Source organism: Cyprinodon tularosa, unplaced genomic scaffold, assembly GCF_016077235.1.
Source record: "Cyprinodon tularosa strain WSP-4 unplaced genomic scaffold, ASM1607723v1 ctg268, whole genome shotgun sequence".
NCBI classification, from domain to species: domain Eukaryota; kingdom Metazoa; phylum Chordata; class Actinopteri; order Cyprinodontiformes; family Cyprinodontidae; genus Cyprinodon; species Cyprinodon tularosa.
Window position 1 is genome coordinate 221,561 of NW_024038972.1, and position 27,567 is coordinate 249,127.

General features: G+C 40.1%; 1 protein-coding gene across 5 annotated transcripts in view; it reads left to right on the forward strand.

The window, feature by feature from the left end:
• The window catches only part of wnk1b (WNK lysine deficient protein kinase 1b), a 106,825-nt gene extending 79,771 nt beyond the window's left edge, over nt 1-27,054 (forward strand). For 4 of the 5 annotated variants that reach the window (XM_038289386.1, XM_038289388.1, XM_038289389.1 and 1 more), the window contains 24 exons: nt 1,020-1,265; nt 6,403-6,473; nt 6,558-6,708; nt 6,986-7,102; nt 7,390-7,500; nt 7,761-7,812; nt 7,935-8,075; nt 8,179-9,037; nt 9,151-9,473; nt 9,557-9,618; nt 10,235-10,291; nt 13,354-13,419; nt 13,516-13,552; nt 13,643-13,710; nt 13,940-14,221; nt 14,301-14,560; nt 14,667-14,742; nt 14,832-14,961; nt 17,525-17,722; nt 17,965-18,057; nt 21,864-21,905; nt 24,771-24,943; nt 25,637-25,702; nt 26,221-27,054. In XM_038289386.1, the coding sequence (XP_038145314.1) occupies nt 1,020-1,265; nt 6,403-6,473; nt 6,558-6,708; nt 6,986-7,102; nt 7,390-7,500; nt 7,761-7,812; nt 7,935-8,075; nt 8,179-9,037; nt 9,151-9,473; nt 9,557-9,618; nt 10,235-10,291; nt 13,354-13,419; nt 13,516-13,552; nt 13,643-13,710; nt 13,940-14,221; nt 14,301-14,560; nt 14,667-14,742; nt 14,832-14,961; nt 17,525-17,722; nt 17,965-18,057; nt 21,864-21,905; nt 24,771-24,943; nt 25,637-25,702; nt 26,221-26,637 (4,098 nt within the window). In that variant the 3' untranslated portion in view covers nt 26,638-27,054. The remainder of the gene's footprint in view (nt 1-1,019; nt 1,266-6,402; nt 6,474-6,557; nt 6,709-6,985; nt 7,103-7,389; nt 7,501-7,760; nt 7,813-7,934; nt 8,076-8,178; nt 9,038-9,150; nt 9,474-9,556; nt 9,619-10,234; nt 10,292-13,353; nt 13,420-13,515; nt 13,553-13,642; nt 13,711-13,939; nt 14,222-14,300; nt 14,561-14,666; nt 14,743-14,831; nt 14,962-17,524; nt 17,723-17,964; nt 18,058-21,863; nt 21,906-24,770; nt 24,944-25,636; nt 25,703-26,220) is intronic. The other variant, XM_038289387.1, reaches the window with a different exon arrangement.
• Nucleotides 27,055-27,567: the final 513 nt, after the last annotated feature.

The following is a 27,567-nucleotide window of genomic DNA, read 5'->3' on the forward strand; positions in this document are numbered from 1 at the left end:
TCATGCTTCCTGCAGCTGACCAACTTTTTGGAGATGCAGATTTCATTTTCCAACAGGACTTGGCACCTGCACACAGTGCCAAAGCTACCAGTACCTGGTTGAAGGACCATGGTATCCCTGTTCTTAATTGGCCAGCAAACTCTCCTGACCTTAACCCCATAGAAAATCTATGGGGTATTGTGAAGAAGAAGATGCAATACACCAGACCCAACAATTCAGAAGAGCTAAAAGCCACTATTAGAGCAACCTGGGCTATCATAACACCTGAGCAGTGCCACAGACTGATCGACTCCATGCCACGCCGCATTGCTGCAGTAATACAGGCCAAAGGAGGCCCAACTAAATACTGAGTGCTGTACATGCTCATACTTTTCATGTTCATACTTTTCAGTTGGCCAACATTTCTATAAATCCTTTGTTTTTATTGGTCTTCAGTAATATTCTAATTTTCTGATATGATGAATTTGAGATTTTCATTTGTTGTCATTTGTAATCATCAAAATTAAACAAAATAAACATCTGAAATATATGAGTTTGTATGTAATGTATGAATATAATATACAAGTTTCACTTTTTAAATGGAATTACTGAAATCAATCAACTTTTTCATGATATTCTAATTTTATGACCAGCACCTGTATGCCTTAGTGTTTGGCCATCAGTAACTTGTTGTTTTTGGTATTGATGAAGAGCCACATATACATGCATGCTGTATGTGTGTGCCTTTCACAGTATTTCCTGTTTGGTCTCAACTCTTTAAAGTCACTAAATAAAACCCAATGCGTTCCAGGGTTTTTTTGTTTTTTTTGCATCAAGTCTGCTCTTAATTTCCACGTTTTATATGGAGGTGGTGTAGTACAAATACCACGTATCCGCTCTCGCCTCATTTTAACTTCTAATCCCCTCTTGGGTTTTTTCTACCTCCTTCTGGTTCCTTTGACGTTTCCTCTGTCGTTTTCTTGATTTTCCTTCCTTCTTCTTGTTTCTGTTTTCCCCTTATCTCGGTACCACCCTCTCAGCCCACTTTACCTCCACCAACCTCTGCCGTTCCCATGGCGACCCTCCCTTCTCCGTCGGCTCTTTCGACATCAGTTGGGCCCTCCCTCCCCTCCCCTGTGCCGATCCCTGTTGGGGTGGTGCCTACCCTCGTTCCCTCTCCTCTACCTCCTGTGCCCTCACCTGTTCCTCAGCCTTTGGCCACCGTGGTGCCAGTCATCAGTGTAATCACCACTCCTCCTGACACTCCCATGGAAGTCCTTCCAAAGGTACTGGTTCTACTCAAACCCATCAATTGGAGGTTGCGGTGATGTTCAGGTTCCAGTAAAAATAACCTCAGTATCAAATCCACTCATAGTCAGTTTCTCTGTACCCCAGTTACTTTATATAACATACTCCTTTATCTTTACTTTCTTCAATCTAAAACTCCAACTTGTTTATTTATTTTACATTTTCTTCTTCAAGGGTATCAATGTTATGCTGGTGAAGGTTCTCAGTCATCCAGGTCATAGTCATTCCAAAAAAATAAAAATAAAAAACACACTTAGATGGGTATGGGGTATTGCTGTCTAATAAAAGAAGCCAAACGACCCCAATTCGAATTGGGCGGACTGCTTCGCCTGTTCCAATTTGCATGTTTTCAACACAAAAACATGGCTTTGTTGGGCTATGGTATAAAACCTCTAACTCAACGCTATCCCTGACATTTTGAATTGGAAAAAGCTTCCTGGATGGGAAGCAAAATGTCTTCAAACTTGGAAAGTGAATCCAGTGAATTTTTTTTAAGTTATTTTTTTTTTGTGGGTATCAAGCTTAATTTCATTTAGCTCTTTTAGATCTTTTTTTATTGTTTTTATGACGGTACTATTAGCTGCAGTCACTAGGATAATTAAAATGGGTTGTTGGAGATTTTCTCTAGCCTTCAGATAAAATATTTGGATAAATATGTATATCTTTAATATTTGGTTAAATATCCTTTGACAAACTGAACCTGAACCATTAGTTTGTAGATCTGAACTATCCTCCGGTATAATCCAGGGTGTGTTTTAAACAACTTTGTTTAAGATTTTGTAGATTTCCTTTAAATGTTGGTTTCCTGGCATAAACCCAGCACTTTTTAGCAAAGCTGGGTTTGGATTTTTAGTTTAGTTGTATCATTCAGAACCTCATCCAACAGCTGAACAAAACCCCTCAGTATGATGGTACTGCCACCATGCTTAATTGTTTGATCCGTGTTCTCACATTTTGAAGACATCCCATTATCTTCTCTAACCATACTTCTTATAGTTTAGGACAATATCGACTGATTATGAAGTTCTTTGGAAGTTATTGCTGTTGTCCGTGTGGAAAGCTGCTTAAATTAGCTTAAATGTTTACATTGGACCAGGGTCTTCTTGGTTGTGATCACCTAGAACGTAGGGCTGGGCAATAAAACAAAATAACTTTTTCTAGATTGAAGTATGAGACTACCGCATTAGAACAGGTCCACCCCTTTATATGTGGAGTCGTTGAGGTTGTAGTTGGCCTGCAAAGCCCGATACTGGCCCATGCCTCTTTAAAGGGGAGTCGTTAGGGTTTTTGTTGGCCTGGCTGACCAGGCGAGATGTTTTATCCCCTCCATGGCGATGAGGATTGAGATGATAGCGGGAAGGAATCAACTCTACTCTTGAGAGCTGAAACCTGAGTCCACCCCCTCTGTTTAAGGTTTGTTTTTAACTCTTAACATAAATGGCTTCCCTCGCATCCCTTTCAAATCACCTGTCTTCTTTGTCCAAAATGTGAACATTCTGGTACTCAAATGAGAATCCTGAGAGTCTGAGAATTTCCTTTTTGTTCATAGTTTATTTACCAAGTTCACTGACTTTGCTTTTTATATGCATGTTCCTTCATTACATCTCTAATATTTAACAGAAAAATATAAATATTTAAATAAAACAATTTGATTTGATTTCACATATTACACTATATTGCCAAAAGTATTTGCTCACCCATCCAAATTATTGGAATCAGGTGTTCCAATCACTTCCATGGCCACAGGTGTATAAATTCAAGCACCTAGGCATGCAGACTGTTTTTACAAACATTTGTGAAAGAATGGGTCGCTCTCAGGAGCTCAGTGAATTCCAGCGTGGAACTGTGATAGGATGCCACCTGTGCAACAAATCCAGTCGTGAAATTTCCTCGCTCCTAAATATTCCACAGTCAACTGTCAGCTGTATTATAAGAAAATGGAAGTGTTTGGGAACGACAGCAACTCAGCCACGAAGTGGTAGGCCACGTAAACTGACGGAGCGGGGTCAGCGGATGCTGACGCGCATAGTGCGAAGAGGTCGCCAACTTTCTGCAGAGTCAATCACTACAGACCTCCAAACTTCATGTGGCCTTCAGATTAGCTCAAGAACAGTGCGCAGAGAGCTTCATGGAATGGGTTTCCATGGTCGAGCAGCTGCATCCAAGCCATACATCACCAAGTGCAATGCAAAGCGTCGGATGCGGTGGTGTAAAGCACGCCGCCACTGGACTCTAGAGCAGTGGAGACGCGTTCTCTGGAGTGACGAATCGCGCTTCTCCATCTGGCAATCTGATGGACGGGTCTGGGTTTGGCGGTTGCCAGGAGAACGGTACTTGTCTGACTGCATTGTGCCAAGTGTAAAGTTTGGTGGAGGGGGGATTATGGTGTGAGGTTGTTTTTCAGGAGCTGGGCTTGGCCCCTTAGTTCCAGTGAAAGGAACTCTGAATGCTTCAGCATACCAAGACATTTTGGACAATTCCATGCTCCCAACTTTGTGGGAACAGTTTGGAGCTGGCCCCTTCCTCTTCCAACATGACTGTGCACCAGTGCACAAAGCAAGGTCCATAAAGACATGGATGACAGAGGCTGGTGTGGATGAACTTGACTGGCCTGCACAGAGTCCTGACCTCAACCCGATAGAACACCTTTGGGATGAATTAGAGCGGAGACTGAGAGCCAGGCCTTCTCGTCCAACATCAGTGTGCGACCTCACAAATGCGCTTCTGGAAGAATGGTCAAAAATTCCCATAAACACACTCCTAAACCTTGTGGACAGCCTTCCCAGAAGAGTTGAAGCTGTTCTAGCTGCAAAGGGTGGACCGACGTCATATTGAACCCTATGGATTAGGAACGGGATGTCACTTAAGCTCATATGTGAGTCAAGGCAGGTGAGCAAATACTTTTGGCAATATAGTGTATTTAATGAGCTACCGAACATTTAAACTTGACAAGTATGTTGACTGGTTTTATATCAATATATATCGATATCGCCTTTAATGAAAAACAATATCGTGATATGTAAAGTTTCCTATATCTTCCTACTAGAACGTCACCATCACTGGTTTTCCAGCATTTCCATTTCATTGAAGGTTTAGACCTTGAACAGTCCTAACTGGGACCATTTGTGATCTGTGATCTTAAACACACAAGTCTGGTAACATAACATAATAATTCCAGTTCTAAATGAACTTGACTCAAACATACTTTATTCATCCAAGGGAAATTAAAAGTTGTTGGAACTCGTACAGAGTTTTAAAAAGAGCTGTTGGCTTTAATTAAGAAGGATCTCCTGTAGCAGCCTGTATTAAAGTGTATCTGAAAAAGCTTCTGACTGGAGACACCCTGTTGTTATATGTCTGTCTGACAAAGAAGATGCTAAGTGTTGTCGCAATGTCTTTATTTTATGAACAGTCTACAGAAGTTGATAAACTTGATGAAAATGAAATACTTTTGGTTTAGATGCTACATTTGACTTTGTTGCTATAAATTTCACTATATCTATAAAGCAAATTTAAGGCTACAAGTTTGAAAAAAACTATGATAAATTTAGCAAAGTTTGAGTCAAAGCAGATGTTGAAGCTGAACAAATAAAACTAAGTAAAAGAAAACAAATGACTGTGACTGACTGGATGTGCTCTCTTCATCCTCTGACATGGGAGCTGGCTCAGAGCTCATCTGCCTAGCTGTGTGTTTCCTGGATGGGGCTGCCTTTTAGAGCTGCTTTTTGTATCTCTGCTTCTGTCTCCTTAAACCCCAGTCGGCCTCAGCAGATGGCAGCTCACACTGAGCCTGGTTCTGCTGGAGGTTTCTTCCTGTTTAAAGGGAGTTTTTCCTCTCCACTGTCGCTCCAAGCATGCTTAGTGTGAAGGATTGTATTTGAGTCAATGAGTCCATGCAATCAACTGGTTTTCCTGAGATAGAAAACTTTGAATCAATTTGACTGGATGATCTGGTGAACTGTAAAGTGCCTTGAGATGACATGTGTTGTGAATTGGCGCTATAGAAATAAACTGAATTTAATTGAATTGAATGAAAAGTTTGATCAAACAAAATGCCTCACTCTTGTTTTAAAGTGAGAGAGAGCTTCTTAACAAGATTTACAGAGGGCTAGAATGAGCATACCTGATCTGTAGAGGAATTGTTACTGCTGCAAAAACTCTCTTGCTGTGCCTCAGAGATTTTCAGAAGCATCTGATCTGCCAACCTTGGTAAGGGTTAGATATGAGTAACTATTAAAGGTGACAGTGGTTCAGGGAGACAGATTGGAGTGTTTAAGCTGCTAAAAAGGGGGAGGTAAAGGGAACTTGAAGCCAGCAAAGCAAGACTAACATGTGTAATTCAGGGCTAAGTTTCACAGGATTTTTTTGGGTGTTTTTTTTTTTTTTTAACACAAAATTAATCTTTTTATATCCCATATTATATAATCTGTTATCGATTTAGGATTAGTGTTTTTACAATTCTGAACTGCACAAATCTGAAGTGAGGAATTCATAATAGTTATGTTGCAAATATTTGTTAATCGTAAAGTTTATCCAAAAGAGTGAAAAATATTTAGCTCTTATATCATAAGAGGCATTTACAGTAGATTATGGAATCACTTTGCTGATGTTGCTGGTTCACATACGAGGTGTTGATGTGTGTAGCAGAAATAAAACCAAAATCTGCTACTGCCCCAGTCAGTCATTGCTATTCTGCAAACTGTTGCTATCTTATATTAATCTCTGCTAGATTTGTCTAGAGAGAGAGGTTTTATACTAGGTCATCAGTTTTGGACCTCTTAAAGGAGGCTGCTGTTTGAATGGTTCTTGGTACGTATCCTGCTGAAGCAGCTCACACTTTGCTTTTAAGCAAAGTTTTATGGCCTTTGTTTTTTTTTTTTTGTTTTTTTTTTTTTTTCAGATTTAAACCATTTTTCCATGCATACTCTTTGATTAGCCATATATTTTACAGATTAAAATTCTGCTTTAAAAAAAAAATGAAGTGATATAAATATGGCTATTTTGTTGTTGTTTTCTTGCTAGAAAAGGTTTTTCCTTTCGGCCCCCCCTAGTTATCCTGGTGTGAGTGAGATGATACTTAATGCTTTATCACATGTTTGGTTGTGTGTGTTGCAGTCGGCTTCGCAGGCGTCAGAGCTGTCACAAGGACAACTACAACCACCTCAAGCTCTATCATCTATAGAGAGGTAATATGTGCATACCAATAGCTCAACAGTCACACTCAAAAAAAGCAACCTTTCTGACAGTTTTCGTCTTCTCCTCTCCCTCAGCGGCCACTCTGAGACTTCGGGCCTGAGTGATGGAAACGAAGGAGGCTGTGGTCGCCATGAGGGACGCTCCACCAAACGACAACAGAAGCGTTCAGTCCGAAGCCGGTCGCGCCATGAAAAGATGTCCAAGGGGAAACTTCATGTTCTTAGTGTAACTAATCTTCTCCAGATCTCTTTTCTTTGTAATTCTTGGAATTACATTTGATTTAAATTTAAGTTTGATGGTGGTCAGAGGTCATTCAGCTTCCAAGTATTTATTTATTTTTGTTTGCTCTTAAGCTTAAAGTTTGTTTTTTAAGTTTATTTGATATGGACAGACAAACTCAACAAAACATGAGTCATCCCATGTTTGCATCATGGTGCAACCGCACAGCTAATTCCTAGCACTTGTCCCTTTCCTGCATATGAATGGGTGTGAATGAATACAGATCTCCAACCGAGGGGACAGGGTGGCAGAGTGCCAGCTGGAGACTCACAACAGGAAGATGGTGACGTTTCGGTTTGATCTAGATGGAGACAACCCCGAGGAGATCGCCCAGATCATGGTACAGATAACGTCACACCACTGCAGCTTCTCTGTTTCATCATCTTTAGATGATTTTTAAAAGAAATCTGGTTTTATTTTTCATTCTTGGTTTTGTAAAATGCAGAATTCATTAAGTGCTGACATTTAACAAACCGTTATTGTTTTCTGATTAAAAGTGCCTGCAGCTCCTGAACCTTAATCCTTGTAACATTGTTGTTTAGCAGGCAGAGGGAACAGGCCTTTAACTTGAAAAGATCAAAATGTTTATCGCTGTTTTTTTAATTTTGTTTTTGTTTGTTTTTTCAGATTCAGAGTGAGTTTATCCTGGAGAGTGAGCGAGAATCATTCATTGAGCAGGTCAGAGAGGTAATCAAGAACGCTGATCAGAAGGGTTTGGAAAGAGACACAAGCAGCCAGGTAGGGAAATGAATCATGATCTTTAATCATCTTAATTCACCCCTTTGAGATCATGTTTTTGCTCCACGATCTGCTCATGGTCTGTACATGTCCACACAAGAACACCTGACCCACCAATACTTTCTCTTTCTGCCTGTGAATGAAACAAATGGGGCTTTTGATTCTTTTGTATGTTTTGAATTTTTTAAGGACAGATTTTGTAAACATGCAGGTAAAAACCAACTCGTTTTTTGAGATGATGTTTACTTGTCCATTTGTAGTTGATGTGCGGCAAAGAAGAGAAGACTCCTGCGATAAGTAGCCCCATGCCAGGTAGGAACAACTTTGTACATAAAACTCATTTTTTACCAGAATATGAACGAGAATAGAATATTTCAGGTTTTGCTTTTTTTGTCCTGTCATATAAAGAGAAACTTTGATTGTATTTGTTTTAGACATCGCTCCCAGTGCAGCTGCACAGGTGGTCCATTCAGCAGGACGGAGATTCATCGTTTGTCCTGTACCAGAAGGCAGACTGAAGGAGCAAACACTGCCCCCCTCACCTTCTCCTGCTCCTCCAACTCCTGCTGACACTGGTAAATAGACCTAATGGAAGTTCATCCAGGATGAGTTTCTCTATAAACCTTGTTTTTTGTTGTTGTTTTTTTTGCACTAAATGTCTTTTTTTCTGTCCTTTAGCTCCATCTCATACTCCAGGCCAAATGTTGGGATTCTCCCATTCTGCAGGAGCAGTTACGTTACAGCAAGCCTTCTCTGAGCTGAGGCAGAACAAAAACCAGTTTGATCCAGGTCCAAGCACGGCTCCGGCCTCCATGCAATCCAGCCATCCTCCCCTGCAGCCGGCAGCAGTGTCGGCCTCTGCACACAGCAGCGTCGTCACTCCCACTGTGGATCCGGGTCAACATCAAGTTGAGCAGCCCATGGAAGCCTCTCCTCCTCCTAATCCCTCCCTTTCCTCATCCTCCACCCCATCCTCTGCGCCCCCCACCTCCTTCAGTCCTCCCTTTTCTTCATCTCCTCCCCCCGCCATGCTAAGTCAGACCCCTCTTCAGCCTCAGCCCGTGATGCAGGCCGTATCTCTACCACAGACCCAAACTCAGGCTTATATTCAGCCCCAAACTCTTCCCCTTGCTTCCCTGCCTTCCTCTCTACCAGCAGCCATCATCTCCAGCATCCCCCACACAGCGCTCAACTCCTCTGCTCCAGGCCAGGCTGTCCCATTTGTATCCTCGCCTCCCTCCTCTCTCCGCACATCCATCGAGATCTCATCTGCCCATCCATCAGTCTCTCCCACATCCTCCCTCACATCATCCACCTCCATATCCTCCATTATCCCCACCACTGCCATTCTGGGTCCACAGCTTTGTCCATCTTCCACCACCCCAGCAGTTCCAACAGCTGGCTTTGCCCCCTCTGTGGGACTCCAGCCGGTGACCACAAACGTCCCCCCAGTCCAGCCCACTTTGGTCCACTCACAGCCACAGACCGCAGCCTTGCCGGGGCAGACCCACACACACTGTGGAGAGTGTGACACCAGGTGAGAGATTACGGTTCTGTTAGACCAGATTAGAGTCAATCATTGAATATAGATGGGAGGAATTAGCATCCATCCATCTGACATCAGTTACTATACAAAATGTTCTCTCTCAGGACTGAAGCCTCTTCGGAGTCCGTCAGCAAACCAGACGACATTCAAGCTCTGGACAAAAAGCTGCGCTCCCTCTTCATGGACCTCGGCGCAGGGGTTCCATCCACACAGGGCGATTTAGCCGTTGACCCCGCCTCTGGAGCTGCCGTGACAGGTACCTCGTCCCCCGGTGGCACCGGCTCTACCTCCACCACGTCTGTAACAGCTGGCTCCAACCAGCCAGTCAGTCCACCTCTGCCCCCCTCCAGCTTGGCACTGGGCTCTCTGGGATCACCTGCACCCATGCAAGGCTCAGGGACACCCACAGCCACGCCTGCACCATCCAGTATGTAACTAAACATGTTTCTGAAGTTATATTCTAAGTGGTTCAGTGTATTTTTATCAAGTCTCTGATTTAAATCTTCATAGTCATCCCTGCCTCTTCTATGGGCCAGACTACTCCATCCAAAACCCCTCTCTCCAGGATGCCTGTAAGTTCCACTGAACTTCCATCTATTTGGTTGATTGTTGGTGGCTTAATAATGTCAACTCATGGGAATGGAGCATGAGCATGGTTATTTACTGGTAAAAGTGAAACACTTTCTGGACTCATTGTCTCTGACTGTTCTTACAATTCATCTGGCATGTAAGCTCATTTTAACAGGGTTCCTACACAATGAAACATTACAGACATTTATTTAATTATTAGAGTCTCCCATTTTGCAGAATATAAGAATGTAGGTCTCTGAAAAGAACCTAACAGGCTCTGGGAGCATATAGGACTCTTGATTGGATGAAAGATGCAAACAGAAAGAGAGAATATTCATGCAGCAGGCATCAAATTTTTACGTAGAAATACATATTTTGTTTGTATTGAAATTCATACATTTATAAGCCAAAAAAGGACCAACTGCCATTATATATTTAAACCAAATTGGTTGAAAAATAATTGAAACGTTTTGGAAATTGAAAGCTCTTAAATTTGGAATTCAGCGCGTAGGAACCATCCTCAGACATGAGCACCACGTCTGTAATCTTTTCTCCAAATATCTGTTGGTTTAACTTTCTACAACTTTCTCCTCATTGCATCTCTTTCTCTGGGATTAGGCCACTTCTCCTTCATCAGAACTCCTGACATCCTTCCCTGGACCTTGTCTAATACAGGTGTTTGTTTGTTTTTTTTGTTTTTTTTTCTCACTTCAAAACTTTTATATATACTGGATGCAACTCTGTTTTTATTGTTTTTTTAATGGTATTTACTGACTCATTTGAATGCCCAGTGTGTGAGTTGTGCATCTTTTTTATTAACATTTAACGACAGCCTACTGTTCGCTTTTTTCAAAGGTTAAACGAATAAAGAATTAGCTCTAATAAATCTATCATGCCATTTAACCAGGATATAATAGCAATCCGACTGTCACTATATATGGAATGTGTTCTTAAATGATAAGCCATCTTAGGTTATTATAAAAAACGTTCCTAAAGTTGAAGATAATTGCGGAGCCACCGGTGGAAGATGGTGAGGACGAGTCACTTAAGGCTAGTCTGTCATTCTTTCCAGTCTTTGTTATTGTGACTGCAGACTTCTAAGAATAGACATTCTTTCAACCAGAAAAGTGTATTAAATAGCCAGACATGATTTGCAGCTCCTTTAGGAAAAATCTGACCTGCCTGGTTATAAAACTCACTCAGTGTCTCTTATGCAACTCCCTCTGGGCAAGACCTGTCCCGTTTAATTAAAATAACTTTGCTGTAGTCTGAATTCACCCAGGATCTGATTTTAATTATACCCCTTTTCAATTCTGACTAAATTGTTTATGTAAATTGGAGGATTTTTTATTTTCTTTGCATACTTTCAGGTGTTGTTGTTGTTGTTTTTTTGCTAGAAATGAAACTTGTTTCTTTATGTACATTTGTTTCTTCAAGCTTTTTTTTTCATCTTTACCTTCTAGTTTAGGCTAATGAAAACATAATTTTTAGTTATAATGTTGCTTGAAATCATGCTTATGATGATTTTAATAATTTTAACAACAATCAACATATTTGACTTTTAAATACTAAAAATTCTGTAAAATATAAATAGGAAAGGAAAATAAATATATTTTTAATCAGAACGGAAATAACTCATTAAATTACTCTTGTTTTCTTTTGCTTTTGTCTTATTTTTTATGTAATTAAGCTTTAAATGAAGAAATTTAAGAAAACAAAGGTGGTTTTAATAATTTCAACCATGACCGTACTTAATTATATCTCTTTTTAAACATGCTTTTAAAAGTAGTTGTAACCATTGGAGAGGAGTTTCCTTTGACTAAAAAACTTGTCTTTTAAAGAAGAGCAGTGGTTTTATACTCATGTTACCCAACGACAGCAGGGGTTATAAATATACACTGCTCAAAAAATGAAGGGAACATTTAAAAAAACACATAACGTCAAATCAAACTTCTGTGAAAACAACCTTTATACTTTGGAAGTAACACTGATTGATCAACTTCACATGCTGTTGTGCAAATAGAATAGACAACAGGAGGAAGTTATTGGCAATTAGCAAGACACACTCATTAAAGCAGTCGTTCTTCAATTGGAGACCATAGACCACATTTCAATATCTATGCTTCCTTATGGTTGATGTTTTGGTCACTTTTGAATATTGGTGATGCTTTCACACTCATCATAGCATGAGGCAGACCCTACAACCCACACAAGTAGCTCAGGTAGTGCAGCTCATCCAGGATGGCACATCAGGGCGAGCTGTGGCAAGAAGATTTGCTGTCTGCCAGCGTAGTGTACAGCGGCTAAAAGGTGTTACGAGGAGACAGGTCAGTGCACCACGTGACATGAGGAGGCCATAGGAAAGCAACAACTCAGCAGCAGGACCGCTACCTCCGCCTTTGTGCAAGGAGGAACAGGAGGAGCACTGCCAGAGCCCTGCAAAATGACCTCCATCAGGCCACAAATAGGCATGTTTCTGCACAAACAATTAAAAACAAACTCCATGAGGATGGTATGAGGGCCAGACGTCCACAGATGAGGTTGTACTCACAGTTCAACATGGCATTTGCCAGAGAACAACAGGATTGGCAGATTCGCCACTGGGATCCTCTTCACAGCTGAAAGTAGGTTCACAGTGAGCACATGTGTCTGGAGACACCATGTAGAGAGATCTGCTACCTCCAACATCCTTCAACATGACCGGCCTGATAGGGGATCAGTAATGGTGTGGGTTGGCATAGCTTTGGAGGGCCCACAGCCCTCCATTCGCCGCCAGAGGTAGCATGACTGCCATTAGGTACCGAGATGAGATCCTCAGACTAAATGCTGATGTGGTTGGCCCTGGGTTCCTCCTAATGCAGGATATTGCTAGACCTCATGTGGTTGGAGTGTGTCAGCAGTTCCTGCAGGATGGAAGCAATGAAGCTATGGACTGGCCCGTCTGTTCCCCAGACCCGAGTCTGATTTAGCTCATCTTGGACATTATTTCTCGCTCCATCCACCAGTGTCACGTTTCACCACAGACTGTCCAGGAGTTGGCTGATGCTTTAGTCCAGGTCTGGGAGAGGATCCCTCTGGAGACCGTCCACTAACTCATCTGGAGTATGCCCAGGTGTTGAATGGAGGTCAAACACACACATGGAGGCCCGTAACAACACTAAGTCTCATTTTGAGCAGTTTTAAAGACATCACATCAAAGTTAGGTCAGCCTGGAGTGAGTTTTTCCACTTTAATTTTGTGTGTGACTCCACATCCAGGCCTCCATTGGTTAATACATTTTATTTCAATTGATTATTTTAGTATAATTCTGTTGTCAACCCATTCAACTATGTACAAAACAAGTATTCAATGACACATTTCCTTCATTCAGATCTAGGCTGTGTTATTTGAGTGTTCCCTTTTATTTTTTGAGCAGCGAACTAATCTTGGTATTTTTCTAAAAATATTTTTATAGTACACTTTTATACAAAGGATTTAATTTGTTTTAGCAATGCATTTAAACAGTCATGCTGATGGTTAAACAATAGCTTTTTAAAAGAATCCTTATCATTTTCTCTTATCTTTTTGTTCTTAAACTGCAGGCAGCATGTTGGGACCTAAAATTGCCATTTTAACTATATCCATGTTTATGTTGACTCGGCCTTCATATAAAAACTTAAACTGAAGCCATTGATCCTGCATTGTTGCTGCTCTTTTAGTGCATGAATGTCTAATAAAATGTTTACCGACTCCTTAAGTCCCAGCAGCCTCTAGAGGACCTGGACGCCCAGCTAAGGAGAGCATTAAGTCCAGAAACTGTCCCTGTGAGTTCACACACACGTAAACAGATCTTCATTCTAGTAGCTTAGACTGATGCTGGTCCAGCTACTCAACCTGATCTCTCTCATCCAATACTGTAGGTCTCTCACAGCAGTACTCCTCCAATTGGACAACCAAGTATGTAAAACATATTAACAGAACATATATATATATAATAATTTCTTGCTATAATGTGTTGTTAATCTTAAATATTCACATTTTTTGCAGTTCCCTTCTCCCTGAAAGAAGAAAAAGCCCCTCCTCCTGCAGGGGGGATTAAATTAGGAAGGTTTCAGGTAATGTTTTTACCTTAAATGATGAGTTCACATTTAGTGATTGCCTCAGGTTAATATGTGGAAACGTGGCTGTGTGTTACGGTTTTGTTAAAGATATTTATTAGAGATAGAAATATTTTTTGTTTGGCATTCTGAAATCATTGGGAATAAAATGCCTTCATAAATTAGACAAAGTTCGATAAAGTAAAGGAAAGTATTTGAGCTTTCATCGTCTGTCTTGTCTGTTCAGGTGTCACGGGCTGCAGAAGAGCCCGCTGTTCAGCGCCCGTCCTGCACCGAGTCTTCCTCCACCTCCTCCTCCACCTCATCCTCCTCGTCATCCTCCAGCCTCTCCAGCCCGGAGAACACTTTGCACAAAGACTTCTCGCCCCGTCTAAGAGGGAAAGGAGTTAAAGGTGGGGATGTTGTGGACGGACTCCCTCAGAAGACTCCGACAGGATCCCACCCCGTCTCCCCTTCCCCCACCCCAGGCCACTCACCCAAACCCACCACCACCATTGGGCGTTTCCAGGTCTGTTCTCTCTCTTCTTATTGCACAATAATACCCCGTTCATTCATGTATTTTCATCACATACCTTCTTTGAATTCAGGTTACCACCAACCATGAAAGCCGTGTTGGACGGTTCTCTGTCAGCCGCGCTCAGGAGCCCAAGCAGAGCCCTCCACCTGCTGCTCCGGCTGCTAATGGACCCAGTGATCCTGGACAGGTTCCCTCTCCAGACTCGCCTCATAAAGCCTCCCTGCCGAGCCTAAACAACAACTCCTTTAACAATTCCTACATGAGCAGTGACAACGACTCAGAATTTGAGGATGAAGATTTCAAGCGGGAAGTCAGTCGCCTCAGAGAAAAGTAAATTAAACCTCCGGTTGTCCTGGTCCAGCTGGCATTTTTCTGAACCTGTGTTTCATATTCCTTTTTACATTACGGTATAAATATTTCCTTTTTTCCCCGACAGGCACATACATGAAATTCAGGCCCTCCACTCTCGCCAGAAAGAGGAAATTGAGCGTTTGTTTACAAGGCTGGGAAAGGTGATCTATTCTAGTCCTTTAAACACAAACCAGCTTTAAATCAGCCAGAATAGTGGTAGATAACCTCTCATCCTCTGGATCTGGTTAAGGTCCCTCCAGCTGCTGTGATCCCACCCCTCATTGCTTTGACTGGCAGGAGGCGGCGTCCCACCAAAAGTAAATCCTCCAAATCGTCAAGAAGCAGCTCCACCCATGGCAGCAAGAGCCCTTTACAGCCAGGTAGGGCTGGGCATCACAGTTTGACATTCTGCTAATCATGCAGATATTTATGTTTATTAGCTTCTTTCACCTTTTTCAGAAAGCGAGGTTAAACTGTTCTGAGTAGGCAGCAATTATCCTGAGTCAACTTATTCAAATCTGTGATATTCAAGAAATTCAGGTAATATCAGTCAGGTAACTTGAGTCTGAGTTAAGTCGGCCCATAAGTCAGCATAAGCACCAGCATAAATAGAAACCTTAATGAGAAGCGAAAAAAAAAAAAAAAAAAACAATCTACCATGACAACGGGGAAATAAGAAGCTTCAACATTTCCATTTATTGCCTCTAAAGATGCCATACAGACATAACAAACGCATGTAAGAGAAAAAGGCAATGCTGTTTCTGCTGCAAAATACAGAGATTTACCATGGCAGGGACCCGTTAATCCATAATTTGGATTTGTTAGAGAACTAAAGGTTTTATCCTCAATTTGTGTCTGTGTGAAAGAGGCATTTAGGTGCAAACCAGCAGACATGAAAAGGACGTAGCAGTAAATCGACATATAATATAGAAATACAGTTAAATCATGTATGTTCTAGTCATTATGTTTAGTTAACTAAATACTAAATTAGACGTCCTTTGTTAGTTTTATTCCATGATTATGATTAATATGTATAACGTTAAACTGTAGTGTAAGAGAAGATACAAAATTGATTTGATATTTTTTATGTCCCTCCCTGTGAAATAGGGGTGCGAGGTGTATTTACAAGAAAAGGTGGAAACATGTTTAATCAAAAATTAGAACCTGTAAACCATTGAAGCATTATATCCTTTAATTAGTGAAGGAGTCGTGAACGTGACTAAAATATGATTTTAATTTTGTATGAAAACCCAAAAGTATATAAAATAGATATTACTTTAAATCCCAGAATGTGATACAGGCTAAAGCATTGCTGCTGCCTGCTGTTCTGTGGATTATTTCCTATATTCATATATATATTTTTTCTGCAAAGCTTAGTTCTAAAAAATAATTAAACAAAACTTAAGCAATTTCATGCCTGAAGTGAAAAAAGATTTCTCAAGCACTAAGACCTCAGTGTAGATTTGAAACCGTCTCCCAAACAGCAGGTAGGGAAACTTCCCCCTGCTGAGAATTAGAGCTGCATGGTGACAGTTTAACCTTAAACCCCTTCAATTTCAAAAGTGCAGCACTAAGATCTTTGTTTTGTTTTAAAGTAGCCATCTGACATTATATCGAGATAGATTGACTCCGGCAGAAACAATGATATTCTGAAATCTTTAAATCTGTGTTAAAAATGCACCTGATATGATGGAGCATAATGAGCATTTGTTCTCTAACATCTACAGAGCTGATTTATGGAGTAACTTGGATATAAACCTGACTCAGGATAACGACTTTCCGACTCTGCAACCTTAAATTCTGGGTGTGCAGGGATTTACCCAGAATTCTCTTTTATCCTTCTTTCTGAAATGAGCCCCATGTCTTCCTAAACTGTTTATACACTTTGAGCTTTATAACATTTCATCGTAATATAAACTGATTTCAGTGTATTTATATTGGGATTATATCTAACCAAAGTTGAGCTTAATTATAAAGTTAAACTAAACTTATGCAAATAAAAATCTGAATATTTAGTCCTTTAAGGTCAAAACGTCGTAGACTGAAATCTTCTTTGTACAAACAGATAGAATGAAAAACATCAATAAACAGCAATTTGGCAAACATTTGAACTCCTATAGGATTGCACTTTGATCTAAACCAGGAGTCACCAACCTTTTTAAGGCCAAGGGCCACTTCATGGGTACTGAGTCCGAGGAAGGGCTACCAATACTGACCTATGAACTGGAGGGATCAGCGTTCACCTTTACTTCATACCTAAAAAACATATTTTTATTGGGAGGGATGGAAGGAGGGATAGGATGGATGGAGGGAGGAAGGAAGACACCTGATCCAAACCCCTCCATTGTAGCTTTCACTCTATATGTAGCTCTGCTCTGCTAGAAGGTAAAACTCCAGACTTAAGTAAATATTTCAATAATGCTGCTTACTTTTCAGTTCTGTTAATAAATCCCAACAGAATGCACTGAAATCTGAGTTTGTAATATGACTAAATGCTGAAAAACTTTACGGTTTGGGTCACCTGACTAAATTATTGTATTAAAACAGAAGTAAATTTGGGTTTAATGCTTTTGAAAGTTGTGCGTTTCTGCACCAATCATCCCACACAAGTTCCATACGATTAAACTTGAACCATAACTTCACTTTAAACACATTCATAAACCTTAACCCTGTTGTCACACCTTTTCTATGTTCATGCATCCATGTGCACATATTTGTTGTGTGTTCATTTGTTTTGTCACTCGTGCATGCGGGCGTTCACCGAATCAAGGCTCCAAGCTGGAACATCTCTGACTGCTCCTCTCGCCTGTTTCTCTCTGTGTTCTTGTCTCCGTCTGTGGGCGTGTCTCTCCTCGGCTGATTTGTCTCTCTGTCTGTTCTTTGTTGTTTATTCACGTCTGCTTTCTTCGTGTGCGTCGCGCCGATGCTTTCTGCGATCTCCAGGCAGCACTTTATCAGCCCAGAGCGTCCCAGCCGGGTACCCAGGCCAGCTGCCCCTGTTAGCCCCCGGAGGTTTGGCCGAGTCGGGCAGCAGCACTGCCCTCCAGCCACTCAAACAGTGTCCCTCCAGTGACAACCTGTGTTCAGCCTACACCAGCGAGGCGGGGCTGTCTATCCCCAGCTTGTGTGCTCCGACCCCGGGTAAGCATGTCACTGAGACCTGCAGGCAGCTACAGACCTCTATAGGGTCATTTATACCAGCGGCTCTCTGATCAGACAAAAAGTTCTGACTGGGTTAGCCTCTCTCTGTGTAAACACTGTGATGGTGATTCGCTCTAACACCCTTTCTATAGATTCGTCAACTCCCTCATCTATCTTCTCTTGTTTTTCCTTCATCTCTGTCTCTATCTTCTTTCTGCATCTACCACCCTCCCTCTCTCCAGGCTGTGTAAAGTTCAGCTGGGGTTCGGAGCGTGTGGCCTTTAAGCCGGGCGGCAGGAGGACGCGCTTTCTGAGTACGCCCTGCTTGGCTCTTTGTGTGTAACGCTTTATTTCTTTGCTCTTCTCTTTTACCTTTACTTACCTTTCATTTGATTTATATATATATATATGTTTTTTTTCTGTATCAGTCAAGTCACAGTCATTTTTTCTTCCTGTTGGTTTTAGAACATCTGCAGCTAAGCTTGCAAACAGCAGACATACATCTAGCCAAAACGTTCCAGATTAGTGAAAACCTTTCTTTATAGGTGGGATATAAAGCTTTTTCTCCAGTGTTGTCTTTAGGTTTGCTGTTTGTTGAAAGGAAAAACAACAAACAGTTTGTTTGTATAGAGAGAAGAGAGAATTTTAAATTTGACCATCGTCAGAACATGGAATATTAGGGGTAGATGTTTAAAGCTGCAGGATGTTGGATCGGAATCTGATTATGACTCTTGTTGAATATCGTCATAAATCATGTTTCTTCCCACTCTCCCCATAAACTTTGGCTTCTTGGACATCTGCTGCAATGAGATTTGGGATAGAAAGTGTGAATCGATGACTCTAAGATATTATCGCCAGCAAATATTCCTGTGCTGTCTGCTAAAGTAAACCAGGGGATTTAAGGATTTTTTTAGACCTGAATAAGTGACACAGATTTTATACCCCTGTATCATTTTATGTCCGTCCATTAATTGGTCTTTCAAGCAATTCATCCATCCATTCATCAATCATAGAATACAATAGAAAATCCCTTTTATTGTCCCACAATGGGGACATTTTGATGTCTTCCGCCAGTAGTTGGACTTTAGAATCAACCAAGATCAGTTCAGTGATTGTAAATTTCCACAGTTAAGCAGTTTTCGAACATTTTAAAATCTCCAGACTCTGTTGATCTTCATTTGATTTCTCTGAGTCAATAAAAAAGTTTAGCAACTAAAGGTTCTGCAAAAAAACAAACATCTTCTATTTTAGTCTCCTCCTGATTTTTGCAGAAGTTTGTGCCTCCTTCTAATATCCAAACAGTAGGAGCTGATCAGGCTTCCTTGTTAGTAAATGCTAACCACAGCTTTTCAGCACCCAAACGTTCTATTCACCAGAATAAAGCTGTGAGACGAAGCCTGAGCACAACATGGAACCTTGTTAGATGTCGACTCAAGAACAAAATCGCAGTTCTTCCGATCACAGTTCAGGTCCTGTTGTAGAGTTTGTCAAACTTGTTTTGTTTTAAGGAGAAAGTTAAGTTTGGACTCAACTGTGGAGCCAGAGACCAGCTGTATTACAGCCCTGATACATTTCTACCCACAGAGCCCTCATCAAGCTTTTAAAGTCTGATTTAGCCCTTTGATTGTGCACTTTGGCTGCTTTTGTAAATGCCGTAATTATTAAGAAAATAAAACCATCATGGTTGTTACGGAACACTGCTGACTGTGCTGGTTTTCTAGTTTCACTGTGTGGTAGTGAAGGTAATAGAGATGTAATAATAAAAGAGAACCCCTGGGAATTAAGTAGAAAAACATAGAAAAGTGTTATTCTGGTTGATTTGGTTACCAAACTGTTTACAGGTGGCATGAGGTCGGTTTTAGTTCTGAAGCCAACAGTAAAGCAGCTGCTTTGTTGGAAAATAAACAGAAGAGCAGCTGTTGCATCTGTTGACTGTGGGACTAAACAAAGTCATGCTCCGGTTATAAAGTCATCAGGCTGTGGAGCAGCTATGATCTGATTTCTGAAGCTTTAGTTTTCCATACCATAGCAGGACAAAGTGAAGCACTGAGACCTTCATCCAACTCCTCACCGCTGCTTTATAAATATAGTTGGAGAGGCTGGATGATCATTTTCATTAGGACATCTTGGTAGTAGTTTGAATCCGTGTTTTTAATCCACCCTGAATGTGATGCATATTTTATATTCAGTCTCCAGGATAAAGATGCTCTCAGCAGTCTATTTCAACCGAATGGGCCTCCATTATATATTCCTTTATATCTCTAAAAAAAACAAACAGGAAGTTGTGACTTGGTGACTTGATTTTTGTCACATTATTTTGTTATTCTTAGGTAATCTACCTGGTTTTTGAATAATTTGACATTTTAGGCAGAGTTTTCTATCAGAAGTTTACATTTATTCTTCATTTTTTTTACTTTATGAAAGGATTTTTCTGGGTGCTTCTGAACCTTCTGCAGCTCAACACCCTTCCCCTTCCTCACTCATCACTCCCAACCTCTAACCCCACCCCCTACCCCATCAATGCATCACCGAGGAGTGGGGGGGAGACAGACCTGGGTCTTAAAACCTGGATTTGACTTTAAAAAATGAATTCCCGACTAAATTCATCCTTTTTTTTTGTCTAAATAGTGAAAATTCTGTGGAACTGAAAGCTTTTCAGAGCTTTTTTCTAAAAAGAAAAATTGAAAAATATGCAAAAACATAAATTTCCCTGGTTTGAACTTTTTTCTCCTAATATTAAACCAAGGACTTTGATGTATTTCAGCAAGATTTTACACAAAAGGTAACACATTATAGTGCACAGAGGTGAATTAGTAGGAAATGCATGGCCTTTCCCTTTTTGAAGACCTTGGCTTGTATTTTAGCTTCTTTTATTTTGTTAGCCTTATACAGAAGAGGATTAGGGCCACTGAAAAAAAAAAAAAAAAAGTTAATTGATTTTTTTTATTTTATTTCAGTTTAACATGGAAAAAAGTCAGAATTCTGACTTTAATCTCAGAATTCTGACTTTAATCTCAGAACTCTGACTTTAATCTCAGAATTCTGACTTTAATCTAAGAACTCTGACTTTAATCTCAGAACTCTGACTTTAATCTCAGAACTCTGACTTTAATCTCAGAACTCTGACTTTAATCTCAGAACTCTGACTTTAATCTCAGAATTCTGACTTTAATCTTAGAACTCTGACTTTAATCTCAGAATTCTGACTTTAATCTCAGAATTCTGACTTTAATCTCAGAACTCTGACTTTAATCTCAGAATTCTGACTTTAATCTCAGAACTCTGACTTTAATCTCAGAATTCTGACTTTAAGAACAAAAGTGAAAACTTTAAAACTTCTTACAAATCATCCTGAACATACCATCTCTTAGGGTAATACATGGTGTTGGCTTCATCATGATGTGGGCGTTAGGAACTGATAACACTTGAAACAGAAAAATGTATGGTACGAAATGATGGACAGTTTTAGAAAACTGTTAGATGCTGCAGGATTTCAAAGTCTGTATTGAGAGTTTTTTTAGTAGAGAAAATCATCTGATAATAATTCACACTATATTATTTAGCTGTATCAATAAATGCATTTAGCCTTCAATTGGTCCCCCTCAGGGTAAAATCTGTGGAAATACATTAAAGATTGCGGTTAATATATGAAAAATGTCAGGGGTGTTGATGCTTCTGCAAAGCCCTGTGTGCAGGCATGGACCCAGTTCTGCTGAGCTGTAGAGAGGACTCAGAATTGATGTCTTGTCACCCAAAAACATCTTAAAGCTACAGATTACACTTGAGCTGAAACTATTTAGATGCCTTCTCTCCCTACTGTGTTAAACACGCGTCCTAATAATATTATTCTTAAATCATATTGGATTAGATAAAGTTCCATTTAATTTTTTGGTCGCTTTCTATTTGTCCAAATTGGAGCTGACATCTTTGTTTCTTTTCGGGGGTCGTTGCTCCCCTTCCTCCTGGGTTTTAAGATGTTATTGGTGACCCTAACCGACCCCAGTCTTCTGTGTATGGTGTATACCAGGTTCTGACAATCACACTCAGATGCACTGTGTTTGATTGTGGGGTGATGTGGACCGGGTTTTAACTCTGTCTCTCTCCCAATCCTCCAACTTTTGTCTTCTGGCCCCCCCTACAGGGAAGATGGTGAAAAAAGTCTGCCCCTGCAACCAGCTCTGTAGTAACTATCTCTCTTTTTGGTCTTTCCTCCCTCCATCCATTCCCCGTTTTGCTTGTTCTTGCCCTTTATTGAATCCAATTTGACTGCTGTCCAGATTTAGGATCAGATCAGTTCTGTTTATTTGTTCCCATAATGTCAGAGGATCTGTTTTGACCTTGAGTCTAAATAACTGAAATGATCCTTCATCACAGATTAAAACTGACACTGCATGCACCTGCAGGCTTCCCTGATATCCTCTGCCTCCATTCCCTTACCATGGCTTATAACCTGGACTGCACTGCCCAGAATCCCCTTCTGCAGCCATACATGACTCAGCATCGCCTCGTTTTTGTTTTCCTCCATTTTGTTTAACAGTTTTATTTATTAGACCAGCAGTTTGATTCTCTTGCCCTGGCTCCCTGCATATGTTCTTATTTTAAACAAACAGACCATATAATGTTTCTCCCTTTTGCTCATTCTGTCAGCATGGCTCAGAGTTCAAAATGTCTCCAAAGCTTTTTTTTTAATGTTTAGATTTATTGATCCTTTCAGCGAGTAGCTGATTTGTATTACTATATTGTATTACTATACATTACTATTAGTAAGGTTGAGGGAGGTAACAGTGGATGCATTTTAGTTATTAAATTTGACACTACAGGTCTGGAAAAAGGTATATTTTCTGTTCCAATGGAGCTTGGAGGCCATCTACAGGTTGAATGAATAGCAGACAGTTACTTTTAGAAAATAGATTTAATGTTCAGACCTACAGTAAAAAAAAAACAGTGTTCTGAACTCAAATTGGATGCACAAGCTTAAACTGAATGTGAATTTTCATCACAAGATCTCAATTATACACACATCCCAATGGTATTAAATATTGTTTAGCAAGTTGGAGAGAAACGTTGCTTTGTTTTTTGTAACCTTTAACTTGCTGGTGGCGTCGTCGTGGCTGGACATCTGACCACTCCTCCTAACTACAATGAGAGTGTTTTTATGATTAGTTATTTTCTGACATAGTTTGAATCTCTTATCCGTCCTTCTGTTTCATTTCCCTGATCTATCGTGAAACCAGCTTTGATATGAGTCTTTGTTTTATGTTATTGGACACCTAAAAATGATTACAGCGTCTGAAACATCTTGACCAGAGGTGTTCAAACACTGAAATCTACTTTTACGTAAATCCCTTCACAGCTTTTCATAGACTTTAGTAAATCTGGGTATCTGTGAATGAAGCATTGGTTGTAATTTAAACCTTTGTGATATAATTATTTCTCCCAAACCTGAGATATGATGACTTTATAGCCTACTTCCACTGTACAAATGTTTTACTAAAAACTATCTGGTTTAATTTTCTTGTGTCTCATACCCTAACCCTTAAAAGTTGATGTTCTCACACCAAAGAACTTTAAATTATCTGTCAAGCATGGCAGTGTTGGAATCATTATGATGGTGTCTTTATTATTACCAGAGAGAAATGATATGGGATGAGGACTAACTACTTTAGCTTTTCCTTATATCAGTCTTAATTGGTTTAAAATTTGAACCAAAAGGTTCCAGCAGAAAAAATAATACCAGACACACAATATTTGTGGTCTGAATTCAGCTCCATACAGGAAAACTTTTCTAAAGAAAAACAAATAATTTAAGGGAATGTTATGTTAGAATTACTGTCATCTACTGGTGAAATGGGGGTATTTTGCTCAAAGAACATTAAACCCTAGTGCATCACTGCTTTAAACACATATTAAGGCAACAGTAGCTGCAATGTCTCAAAAAGCCTCAACAAATCAGATGGAACCATGTCATCCAAAGTGAACTGAAACATCAACAAGCTGGCGTTTTTCTGCGACAAAGAGCTTCCGGAGCTTCTAACCAAACGTAAACATATAATTCTCTATCGGCAAGAAACGAGGAAACGAGGAGAAATGTGTTTTAAAAATCTTTCTCCTTCATTAGCTCCTTCCACTTACAGGAGGCTTGCCTCTTTATCCAGTTTATTATTTTTACTCTCTGGTTTGTTGCCTTTAAGGTCTTCTTTTTCACTTTTATTGGAGATGGTGAAACCGTTTCTTTTACTGCAGGTCCATGCATGTGATGCAGACTTTCATTCGCTGGGTTAGCGTCTCCAAATCATCTTCACCACAGTCTCTAAACGCATTAGTACTATTTTATCCCAATAAGCAGCTGTTCTTTCAAGACGGCAGACTGTGATGGCTCTTTGCCAACAGGGGACCAGCCTGATGTATAAACTAATATAAAATTCTTCGTTATTAAAAATGTATCTGATTAGTGCAGGCAATAATACACCATTAATAACACAGAGGTAAATGCAGAGATCGATTTCAGGCAGTAAAAAAGAGATTTTTTTGCAAAATGTCCCTTTAACAACAACATGGGTCAAATCCAGCTAGATTGGTGTCATTTGGTATGTTTCTCTTCAGCTTGCAAAACATTATTTATTTAAACTTAAGCAGGTGTGTAAGTTTATTATTTCAGTCTGTATCCATTATTTTGCCCTAAATTGAAGCTTTCTTTTGATTTAATTAGTGATTAATACAAAAAAAATTTTTAATTCTGTCTTTAAACATTTAAATTGCCGTGATAATCTCCATAATTAGTAGATAATGGCCTTCTAAGAGGTAAACAGTAGTTGTAATATTAGCTACCAGCCAGATTCAGGTTATTAAGTCTTTTTCTTGGTCGATTTGGTTTGGTAGATTTGTACACAACTGCATTGAGCATTTTATGATAATAAGTATTTTGAAATTAAATTGATCTAAAACAATGACTTTCCTTTGTTCATGAGCTTCACCCAGATGACTTCATTCCTGTCTTCTCCGTCCGGTGTCTCGGTCTCACCCTCTCCTGCTTTCTGTCTCCCTGCAGGGACTAACAGCAGCAATGCAGTGAGCGGTTCAGAGGGGTTGGGTCAAAGCCAGGGGGGCTCTCAGTATCTGGCCCCCAACATGCCGGCCCCCCACCAGAGGAAAGGAACCTTCACCGATGACCTCCATAAACTGGTGGACAACTGGGCCAGAGATGCCATGAACCTCTCACAGGTTGGCAGCAGCAATTTTTCTTCCACATGGCTCTCCACTCAGGGTGAAGTGATCTGTGGGTGGCTGTAGCGCTAAAAGCTAAAAGATCTGTTTTCTTAAGCTTATTTGCATCCAGTAATTGTGGAGCAGTGCTCATTATGTTTTGCAACTGTTTTTGATTATGGGGAAATTTACCTGGATATCGATCCTTTTAAGGAATTTATTCATTTTTAAGCTTAACATTGATATAAACTTAATCTGTATTTCTTAGATCTTAGTGTTAAAGATGTTTATTAAAATATTTCCTTTTTTATAAAAAAAAAAAATGTGTTTAAAAATTTGTTTAAGGCGTGAATACTTTATCTGAAGGGATGAAAGAAAACATCTAAAGTTTCAAAGTAAAAGGGATCGATTGCTTATGCAAAGTGCAGACAGAAAGGGGTGTGAACGAAGTCTAAATATTGTGTCTTAAGCTTTTTGTTGTATAATTTAAAAGAAGTTTATCGGAGCCAGCAGAATATCAAAATATTTGTGTCTTCTCTATCACTATAGTGCTCATGATATTATATATGAAATATATATAAAATGAAGACACAGCAACAGAAACAACACTGACGATTAACAGTTGCCTTTATATAATATATGAAAATGAATGTGCATCAATAGTATCAGTGCTGCTGTTGATACATTGAAGGCTGTATTTATCCTTCTCAGGGTAAAAGAAGTGCCAAACAGCAACAGCAGCAGCAGCAGACCCCGGCACAGGGACACAGCTATGAGGTTTGTGTACAAACACACCCCACATATCCAACAGTATATTGATTCACTTATTGTAGGGTAAAGTCTAAAAAAAAAATAAACATGTCTCTGATTGTTTACGGCCTCCAACCATATTTTTACTCATGTAAGTCCTATAATTAATAAAAGCGTAATTAGAGATGCTTTAATGAATTGACTATGAATTAATATTTTGGGATCCTGAAACTTAATTGATTTTATTGTAGAACCCTAATTACGCTTTCCTTATCTGATGCATGATTGCTTTCCTGGGGTATAAAAAGCTGGACAAACTTATTAAATTAGCATTCTTAGATGCTAATATGCATTATCTAGGGTTTCAGGTTAAAAAGTATTCACACTGGTTTCACTGAGTTTCAAAATTATTCAGATTTTCAACATAATAACCACTTCATTTAAGGTATCTTGCTGTAATATTATTGTTATTTATTTATTTATTTATTTATTTATTTTAAGTCTGAATGATAGTTGTTGATTCATATTATTGCGGCCTCTTGCAGGTTACCCAGTCCGCCAGCCTGGGCAGGAAGTATTCGGCTCCCGGCCAGCTTTGCCCCAGCAGCATCGGAGGCTCCGCCCAACTCCCTGCAAACCCCACCAGCGCTACCTCTCTGGCTGCCAGGAAAAGCTCCCTCTGCCACCCTCCAGCCTCCTCCCCTCTCCCCCAACTCCAGCCGCCCCAGTTTATCCACTATCTCCCCAGCGCCACCTACACCGCTCAGTGGTGCGGTCCAGCTCACAGCATGTCCAACCCACAGCAAGCACCAACGCAGCCTCTGTTGGTCAGCGCCTCTCAGCCGCTGGGGCCCTATCCCCCTCCACAGGGCCAGCTACCAGGACAGGGGCCCTTTCTGCTCTCCACCACCCTGCAGAAGTCCGTAAGCAGCCCAGGAGGGCCAAACTTGAGGACCACATAGGGGATGGCGCCAGGGCGGGTTTCACTGACCGACAGCCCAGTTGGACAAGTGCAAGGTGGCTTGTTTTGCAGCTAAAGGAAAAGGAGATGCACTGGAGTGGAGAAAAACAGATCATAAATATATATATAAGGTGTGGTTGAGACACCATCCTTGCTTTGGGGTCATGACAGCCAAAAGATCAAACACAAAGAAAAGATATGTGTGTTATGTTATATGGTTAATATAGGCTTCCATACCAGTTGCAGTGTTTGCTGGGTGCATCACAGTAAAGAAATATTTAAAAATGTCATTTATTTCAGTGCTTTCGTTTCAAAAAGTGAAACCCTTTATATAGATTCATTAAAAACTGGGTGAGATTCAAGCATTAATTTCTGCGTGGCTTAAATCAGCTCATTTTTCATATGACCTCAGAGCGATCAAAAACAATGAATTGAAATTCAAAGAAGTAGTGCCTTGGCTTTGTTATGTCTTAAACAAAACTAATTTTTTTTTTTCCTTCCCATAAAACTTCCACTATTCATATGCTTGGATCAGCACTCGGTCACCAAACAGCATCTTCAGCATTGAGCTGCTGGGAAGCGTAGTTTTTTCAGCTTTAATCCAAATTTATCAATATTAGCAGAAATAACGAAGTAAAATATTTCATGAATCTATATAAGAGTGTCACATTTTTAATCAACTGAAGTGAATAGATTATTTTTCAGCATTCAATGATTTAATTAGATCTTTTTCAAAATAAAGTCCCTTAAAGAAGAAAATCTAACAAATGCAGGTGTTTGCATACGAAGGTTTAATGTGTTTATCCCAAAAAGCACAAAAAAGGTCTCAAAATAAATGCATATCAAGAAGTTGTAGCTCAGCACTTGATGGGATTGTTGATTTATTTTCCTCTGATTAGTTATTTTAAAAAATAGGGAGAAAAAGATAAAT